This window comes from Phaethon aethereus (assembly GCF_964289735.1).
Source record: "Phaethon aethereus genome assembly, chromosome: 20".
NCBI classification, from domain to species: domain Eukaryota; kingdom Metazoa; phylum Chordata; class Aves; order Phaethontiformes; family Phaethontidae; genus Phaethon; species Phaethon aethereus.
The window spans coordinates 9,477,427-9,486,770 of record NC_138596.1 but is presented as its reverse complement, the minus strand read 5'-3'; the positions used below and the strand labels follow the sequence as shown (position 1 = coordinate 9,486,770).

The 9,344-nt window shown below is 56.8% G+C and overlaps 1 protein-coding gene across 1 annotated transcript; it reads left to right on the top strand.

Moving 5' to 3' along the window:
• Nucleotides 1–7,130, top strand: DIPK1B (divergent protein kinase domain 1B; the record flags this gene model as incomplete). Its single annotated transcript, XM_082009200.1, has 5 exons — nt 1–63; nt 2,841–2,975; nt 5,193–5,300; nt 5,506–5,682; nt 6,318–7,130. 5 exons carry the CDS (start codon nt 1–3, stop codon nt 7,128–7,130), a joined length of 1,296 nt encoding a protein of 431 aa, XP_081865326.1.
• Nucleotides 7,131–9,344: the final 2,214 nt, after the last annotated feature.

The window sequence follows — 9,344 nt, the reverse complement described above, 5'->3', positions numbered from 1 at the left end:
ATGCGGAGGATCCGGCGGCTGGTGCATCTGGTGCTGTTCTGCCCCTTCTCCAAGGGCCTGCAGGTACCGGGGGCGATGCGGCGGGATGGGCCGGGCCGGGGAGAGGGGGGTCGGTCTGTGATGCCCGTCTCCGCATCCCGGCACCGGCCGTGCACAAAGGGACGCTCCGCCGCTGTGCCCCCGCCGGCCGCTGCGGGGGGGCGGGGGGTCGGGGACCGGCACCGGGGGGACCTGGCCCGGGAGCGGGGGCCGCGGGCGTTGCACAACCCGCGCTGCGCTGCGCGGTGCCGGGGGAGCCGCAGGGCCGCGGGGCGCCCGCGCAGCCCGTCCGTCAGCCCGCACCGCGCAACGGAGCAGCCGATGCAGCAGCGCCGGGCGGGGACGGCTCCTTCCCTCTCCTCCTTTTCTGTTCTGCTCCTTTCCCCCCTTCCCATCCCTGCGGTGCGGCGGGGGGGGGGCGCTGGGGACCCGCCTTGGCGCTCTGGGGACCCGGCGGTGACGGTTGCTGGCCTGGGTGTTTGCTTTGCAGCCGTGGGATGAGAAACCCCGACTCTGGTGAAGGTCCTGGACCAGAGAGGTTGTCCCGCTGGAGGGGAGAAGGGGGGAGTCTGGTGGGCAGAGGATGCTGGCAGGAGGTGGATGCAGAGCTGGGGCAGAGCTGGGCTCACCACGTGCGGGAAGGGCTGCACGGCCGAGAGGAGCCTTTGGAGGGGTGGCTCTGTGGGCCCCCAGGACAGCCAAGAGCAGGATGGGTGCTGCAGCTCCGCTCCCAGGAGAGATGGGCCTTCGGCTGCTGAGCCACCCCTGTGGACTGTCTTCTTCCAAGAGGAAAAAGCCTGAGGAGCTGTTGCGTGGGGCCGCAGTGGTGGGCAGGGGCTGGGGTCTGGGTCTGACAGCAAGGGCAAAGCTGGGTGCAGAGTGAGGGTGGGTGGGAGCTGGGGGTAGCCCTTGCCCTGTGATAGCCTGCGCAGATACCCCATGGGAGGGTAGTCACAGCCACACCAAGCCGCTCCCCACAGCCTGCTAGCCCAGGCACAGTCCCCACCGCCATGAAACAACCCCCCATGTTCCCAGGGCACTGCAGGGGAGCAGTGGGGATGGACCAGGATTTTGTGATGCTGCATCCATTTTGCCTTTGAAGTCAGCTCTGGCCGAAAGTCACTTCCAGGTCCCCCAGAGTTGCCCTAAAACTAAACAGCAACTCGGACAAGCAGAAGGTAACACTCTTTGGTTCAGGATGAAGGCAGCGGGTAGGGAAGCCCCTATGCCTTGAGACTGAGCCCCTGGAGGAAACCTTAGCACCAGCAAGGAATCCAAAATATCACCAGTGCAACCTCTCATGGCAATGTATCCCCCACCTCCATGTTTCTTTCCACCATTAGGGGACGATGAAGCCAGCACTCCCCATGCCGTGCTCAGGTCGCAGTCCTGACCCACCTTCTGCCCTAGGAACGTGATGGTTTCTAGGTCTGAATAAGCAAAAAGGGATATTTTGGCCATTCCAGGGCTTTGTCATCCCAAGATGTGTCTCTAGTGGGAAATCCATGGAAAGGGCCCCTTTGCTGAGGGCCTGATGGGTCACGGACCCACCACTGGTTGGTTTTTGGGGGGCTGCTGGGGCTGGCTCTCCCTGGCTGCAGTGGTGTGTGGCTGGTGGTCGGGTTCTGTTTAACAGGCGTTGACGAGTGGTGCCATTGCTTGACAGGCAAACCGGGCATCGTGGCCCGCTTCGCACTTCGGCATTTCCAATTAGCATGCAAGATGTCGCGACCTTGAGGCAGACCTGCCCGCTTTCACCCTCGCCTGCTGATTCCTGTGAAGCCCATTCGTCAGGGCCGGGGCGAGCCGAGCCGCTGGCTGCAGCCGCTGCGGCAGGAAGCTCCACCGCCTCCGGTTGCTGCCGCGGGGCAGAGCCCTTACAGCGCTCAGCAAGGGGCCAGGCAGGAGGTATTTGGGGAGTGGGAGCGGTTTGGGGATACAAGACCCAAGTGAGGATCCCTGGCGGGCTGTAATGTTGCCGCATCCGCTTGGATCCAGCCCTACCCCAGCAGCAGGTCGTGGTCTCACAGGCTGATGTGGTGCAAGGAGAGAGGAGAGTTTGGAGGTGGCCACTGGCCAAGGGCTCTCTTGGCCTGGTGTGAAGGAGGAATTTATCTACAGAAACCAGAGGGAACGGGGTGTTTGATGCAAGGATTAATTCCCTGCCCTTCGGAACCGCTGGGGATCTGCGCTGTGTTATACGGGTCAGGTAAACAACCTATATTGCGGAGAGGCCAGATGGCAGCAGCACTGCTGTTACAGGGTCAGAGGGGAAGAAATGAAGCCAGGAAAAGAAAATCACGCTGCAAGCCTCCGAGACGTTTGCATGGAGTATTATCCATGTGCTTCCAGGTTCATTACTCGCCTGCTCCCACGTGGGAGCCGGTAGCGGCAGCCCTCCATGCCCATGGGGCTTTGAAAGGGGGGTCTGGTGAGAAGGGTCTCCCCGGGCAGGAGCAGAGCCTCTCGCAGCACTGATGGCAAACCCCGGGGTTGCAGAGGGCAGCGGGCTCTGCCCTTGTGCTGGCAGGAGAGCGGGCATACGTGGCCACGGCTCCCGGGCACGGGGATGCACGGCAGCTGGCTCCTGGCAGCCCAGAGCTGTAATCTCCCTGCTTTTAGGGAATTTTAAGTGACCTACTTGCAGCAGGAGTTGCGTAATAGGCTGGTGAATATATAGAAAAAAGGCTGAAGGTTTCACCAATGCTCAGGTTGGTTTCTATAGAAGAAGTCATCCTTGTCCAGGCTCTGCCGACCCGTGCAGGGCCCCGGCCTTCACCAGCGTTTTCTTTTCCTTCCAGAGTCGCCTGCCGGGCATCAAGGTGAAATACCTGCTGGTGGTGTGGCTGGGCATCTTCGTGGGCAGCTGGGTGGCATACATGCATTACGCGTCCTACTCCGAGCTTTGCCGTGGCCACGTCTGCCGGATGATAATCGTGAGTGGCGGCCAGCAGCCCCTGCGGCCACGCTGGTCCCGGTTCGGGGTGCCGGGGTGAGCGGGGCTGCGGGAGCCCCATTTCCAGCCCCCCAAGCCCTGTGCGGTGCTTTGCAGCCAGGCGGGCAGCGCCGGGGCAGCATCCTGCGCAAGAGCTGAGCCGAGAGAGCCCTCCTGGCAGCTGCTTCCCCGGCACCGTCCCCGGCGTCACGCGGAGCTCGGAGCGGGAGAGGTGATCTTATCCTGCGAGGGTGACGGCGAAACGATTTAATGAGATGTCAGAGGGAAGCGGGCCAGGGCAGGCCAGGCAGACGTGGACAGATTAATGTCTGTGGAGATGAAGTTGCAGTGTCAGAACAGGATCTGCGGGCAGGGAGAGCATCGCGCCAGCCCTCCGAGCTCCCCAGAGGCTGAGGAAAAAGGGGAGCAGCCAGTCCGTGGGTACGTCTCTGTAACTGCTGGTATGCCCTAAAGACAGCACCAGCCTGCACAAAGAGCAGACCCCTCGTGGCAGCTTGGCTTGCTGTGTTTTGCCCCTGCCTGGGGTTTGCAGTGGGGTGCAGCCTGCTCCCCACAGCATCCCTAGGGCTGGCAGCCAAGCGAGGCCCCCCCGGGACCGCTGTGTGTGCCCCATGGCAGCGGAGCAGGTCACCTGCCCAGCCCAGGCGAGGAGGGGAACACCAGGCTCTGGCTGAAAACGCCTCGTTCATCAATCCTTCAGCAGAGAAGGGAGGCAGGAATTGCCATAACAACAGCGACGATCATTTAATTTGATTTTCTGCATGACTCTGACCACAGGGTCTCAGGCGCTAATTCCTGCTCTGAGCTCGGGGTTTAAGATGCCGTGTCTGGCCGTGTCCCCTCTGAGCAGGTCTAAGGGTTAATTCCCACCCACGTCAGGGAAAAAAATGAGGGAAAAGAGGCAGTGAATTTCCGCAGCTCTCTTTTCCAGCACTCAGGCTGTTGTGCCCTCGCTGTGAAGCTGCAGAGCTGCCGCCTCTCCTGCCCGGGGATGCCTCCAGCTCCCGACCCAGCCCCTGCGTGCGGATCAGAGCCACCGTCTGCCTCGACCCCACCACTGCCTGGCCCGGGGCCAGCCCATTTCACAGCAGGGGCTGCTGCTCTGCTGAACAGCCTGAGCCCGTTCATCCTCACCCAGCGCCACACTGGCCTCTCCTCCAGCCCTGGAAGCTCCCCTAACCGTCTGGGTTTGCAGCAGGAACACCCAGGAGCAAATCCCCTGCAGTCCCTCCAGCGGCACGGGGGTCCCTGCCAGCCCAGCCCCACCTTGCCCAAGGCACCGAGCCACCCCAAAGGGCCCTGCCTGCAGGCAGGAGCTCTGCCCGTTGAGCCGGAGCTCAGCCCCCGGTGTGTCTACACACTCCTCTCCCTGTGTCTCCCCCATTAAAGTCTGTGCTCTCTGGCCAGTAGAAATCTTGGCGTCTTGGAGCGGAGAAGATTTTGGGCTGGGATTTCTTTGGAAGACAGAGAGTGGGAAGTTTGGGGGTGCTGGAAGGGGCTGGACTCTGAGCAACTGGCGTTACCTTTCCCTGATGAAAGTCTGAGCACAAGGTGCTCCCCTCCCTCGCAGACACCCTGAACTGGCCACAGTGGCCACTGGCCGAAATGGCTGCCAAGGTGCAGACATCGCCTGAAGCCACCTGCACACCGTGCTGGCACGGCCGGGGTCCCCCGTGGCTGGTAGCACCTCGCAGGCTGCCAAATGCAAGGCCAAAGTGATGTTGGGGTGCTGACCCTGAGCAGCCCCTTTGTGCTCGAGAACCTCAAAATCCCAGGAAAAAAAGAAATTCTTGGCCATTGGAGGTAGTGTTCTTGCCTCCAAACAGCCTGCGTGGCTTTGCAATCAGATGTGCCTCTTTTAAGGGGTGTTTTTCCTCTTGTATAAGAGACTCACGTGAACTCGGAGGAGATGGGCTCACCGGGGACACGATGGCATTGATGACGCTGTAAATTGAAAACCCAAAGTGCCGGCCCCAGCCCTGCTGCAGGAGCAGGGGGTGAGGGCCTTGGGCACTGCAGGTGATGGGCGCAGGGCTGGCGGCAGCATGGGAGGCCGGGGGGCTCGCACGCCCCCAGCTCGTGTGCTTGGGGGGCCCCAGATCACCAGCTGTGGGGCTGAGCCCAGACCCGTTGGACTTCTTTGGGTGAATGGGGAGCTGCCCCTGCTGAGCTCCTCTCTCTGCCTTCCCCTCCCCAGTGTGACCAGTACAAGAAAGGAATAATTTCTGGCTCCACGTGCAAAGATCTGTGTGAGGAGCGCAGCCTCCTCTTCCAGCACTGCCTCTCCTCCTCTCCAACCCAGCAGGTAGGTCTCTGCCCCCCGGGGAGACCGCCGCATGGCAGGGGATGGGTGGAAACATCAAACCCGGGAAATGTCCTTCTCCACCCACCCGCATATCTGCTCCTCACCCCATTCCTGGTACCTGTCCTGAATGGAACCAGAAACCAGTTCTCTGCACTTGCCAGTGTTTTCCTCTTGTCTCCACCATGTCCCCTCTCCTTTGCTGTAGGTTTACAGTGGGCTCTGGAGGGAGAGGGAGGTGATCATCAAATGTGGGATCGAAGAAGCCTTGAAGGCAGACAGCCACCCAGACTCTGTGCCCAGGAGGGACGTGGTCCTCTTTGACAAACCGACACGAGGCACATCGATGGACGAGTTCAAAGAAATGCTTCTGAACTTCCTAAAGGTCAGTGCAGAGGTTGCCTCAGGGATCTTGTGGGCCTGGGATGTCACTTGTGATTCAGAAAGACTAAACGCATCTTTCCTTCCCCTGAAATGAGAGCTCCTCCGGCCCGTGCTCCCCCATCAGCTGCTGGGCGCCGGGCAGGGCTCCTTACCACATACTGCAGAGCAAGTACTGGATTAGCCAAGAAAAACCTCCCTTCTCACACAGGAATTCTTACTTGCAAGATTTTAGTAGCAGCAACCCTGGAGGCCGCTGTGCCATGGCTGCGGGTGGCATCTGTGCTGGGCAGAGCTTATTCACAAGCCCATGGGCGGCCCCGGCAGTGCCGGCACGGCTGCAGCAGCTACCCCTGCGCAGGGCTTCTGCCGCAGTGGTGGGACAGCAGTGCCGCCAGCCTTTGCTCTCCAAAGCTTGCTCCCACCCAGGTCCAGAGCAGTCCTGAGGCTGGTAAAACTCTGCTGGAGCTCAATCCATCCAACCGTACGCTATGGCATGGCACCAAATTTGCTTGCGCACGGTGGCTGTTTCCTCCTCTCCAAAGCTCAGTTCTTTGCTTCCCCAGTTCAGTTTTGCGATCTGAAGCCTGGACACGGAGAGCTGCAAAGGTCTGATGCCACTTGTTGTTCTGTTCACAGTCCAACCTGGGAGACCAGCCTTCTCTTGCAGCCTTGGTGAGCCGGATCATTGCCATGGCAGATGTGAACCGGGATGAGAAAGTGTCTTTAGCAGAGGCCAAATCCATCTGGGCGCTACTTCAGCTCAATGAGTTTCTTCTCATGCTCTCCTTGCACGAGAAAGAGCACACTTCCAAACTGCTGGGGCACTGCGGGGACCTCTACGTCACTGAGAAGATCCCCCACACCTCCCTCTACGGAGTGGATGTCCCCCCCTTCCTTCAGTCGCTTCTGCCTTCGGTCGTCCACCAAATCATCCACCAGTGGTTTGCACCAGCGTGGCCCCGGAGGGCAAAGATTGCCATCGGCCTTCTGGAGTTCGTGGAGGAGATATTCCACGGGACCTATGGGAACTTCTACATCTGCGAGACCAGCTTTAAGAACGTGGGCTACAACGACAAGTATGACTTCAAAATGGTCAACCTGAGGAAGGTGGCAACGGAGATGACAATCAAAGGTTTCCTCAAGGGACGTCACTGTGAGCAGAATGTGGACTGCACCTACGGGAAGGACTGTATGGCGACGTGCGACAAACTCATGAAGCAATGCAAAAGTGACGTGGTGCAGCCCAACCTGGCGAAGGTCTGCGGGTTGCTGCAGGACTACCTGCTGTACGGAGCACCGCCGGAGCTGAAAGAAGAGATGCAGAAGCAGCTCCGAACTTGCATGACCCTCAGTGGCCTGGCCAGCCAGATGGAAGTGCACCACTCCCTCGTGCTGAACAACCTCAAGACCTTGCTCTGGAAGAAGATTTCAAACACCAAATATTCCTAACGGGGGAATCATGGCCCTGGAGTTTAGAACCTGCAATCTTGGAGTAAAGTCCAAGGGTCAAAGGCCTTTTTCTCCATCGTCTCCCCCTGCAGAGGGGGGATACAAATACACCCTGCAGAGGGAGTTCAGCATAGCTGCAGCCCCTTCTCCTTCATGGAAAACCAACCATCATGACTTCCACCGTCCAGCAGGATCATCGATACAGTCAGCAAGAGCGTGCTGCGGAGCTGGGACACCAGGAGCCGGGCTGAACGGGCTTGGGGGAAGAAGATGGCACAGGAAAGCGATAAGGAAGCGGAGCCCAGCTGGATGCATCTAACTGTTTCTTGATGAACAGGAAAGCAGTGCAGAGAGACGAGAATGAATCATTCATGCTGTACTTGTCACATCTTCTTTTGATGAACGTCTCCGATGTAAATAAATAGCTTTTACGTGAATCACACCAGTACATCAATAGCCAAACAGCAACCTTTTAAGTACCAGCTTGCTTGTGATTTAAAAAGGAGGAAAGAGGTAGATTTCCCTATTCAAAAGTCTCTCTCCTTTAGTGTCTGAGTCATCCGCCATCAGATCCAGCTGTAACTTAGGAAGCAGATAAGCTGTCTTTTCCACAGCAGAGAATCCTGGCAATTATTTCATTCCTTTTTTAAGTGCCTGACCCCATGCAGTGATGCGGTGGCTTGTGTGAGGCTCCCACCCAGCTGCTCCTGCCCGCAGGCTGAACTGGCAGCACAGGCCATCCCCGTCATGCGTTGGGCTTTGGAAGCATCTAAGGCCAAAAATAGCTTAAAGGAAAAGGGCTATAACATGAACAATCCTGATCAGTTACCGTATGTGCTCTGTGTGTTACTGCCCACAATGCTCAGAGCAGGGGTAAGCCAACCTCTCAGTTTAATTCTCCTGAAACTAAGCTGGGCTTGCACTGCAGAGGTTAAAGACTAATGCCAGATTAATTTAATTAATTAAAATTTCCTAGCAAGCTTTCAGCAGGTTTCAAGACAGGTCTCTACAGTCCTTCCTTTAAAATTCTTGGTTATAGCATACAGGTAGAGAGGAAGAGTTTGTCAACTACCCCAAGCTTGCGCTGTTCCCAGCACAGTCATATTCCTGCTGATAGACCATATGCCGGTGCTCTTGCCAACAATTGCTTCGTGGAGTGTGTATGTGAAGTATAGTCACAGAGAAAAAAAAAAGTATCTGACTATATACAGCCTGTGAAGGCAGTGGTGGTGTCACGGCTGCAAATTTATGAGGCCTTTGGAGGAGAGATATCAGTATTTCCTTCTACTAGTTCTATAGGATCATCATTACCTCTCACTATTATTTATGGTGGAAATGTTTTGGTGTCAACAGTGCTCTAAATCTAGCACAGAGCCAGCGTAGCTCGCTTCCCGCAGGGGAGTTGGCTTTGCAAGTAATTAATCTGTGGTAAGGTTGAGCATTTGTAAGGTTTCTGTGTTTGAAGGGTGGCAAGTTCCTCAGCTCCTCAGAGTAATCCTCAATTCAGTATGAACACTGCAAAGCAGGTCAAGGCACTGGTGCGTGCAGGTTTGCCTGCATGGGAGCCTCTGGTGGAGGGCAAAGGCTGGAATGGGGTAACGAGGCTCCAGGCTGCCACCCCAGCTCCTTCTCTATCATCCTGCATACCCATGGCAACCAGCTCCACTGACAAATTAGTTTTCTTCTGCTATTAGGAAAAGGAACCCAATAACGATGCCAAATCCTCTCCTCAGAGTTTCAGGCAAGTAGTTCTTCACCCACCTCTCTGCGTGTAAAATCTATTAGTAAATTTTGTCCAGAAAGTGGCATTCCTGCTGCACTTAATCCCCATTGCACCCTTCCCCAAAAGCAGTATTAGATAAAGCAGCAGGTAAGCACCTAGAAAAGTGGAGGAAAACAACCCTGTTCCTTGCTCTTACCCCTGTATCAGAATCTCTTTAAACATTTATGATGAAAGACAACATTCAAGAAGACAGCCCCTGTACTTTAAAGAACTAACCAAGAGAGCTTTATTCAAATAAAGACACCCCTGACAAGAACTGTCACATTATGATGTTACTGATCTGCACACCCCAGTGGACACTCTCAGGAGTCACACAGGACCCCAAAAGCAGAGTTTTGTCCTTCACTTAATAGAAAGCACAAGTGTTTTCAGACATGTACTTATGGTTTATGAGCTACACTACAATATGGGAGAAAAATGACTAAAAGGTG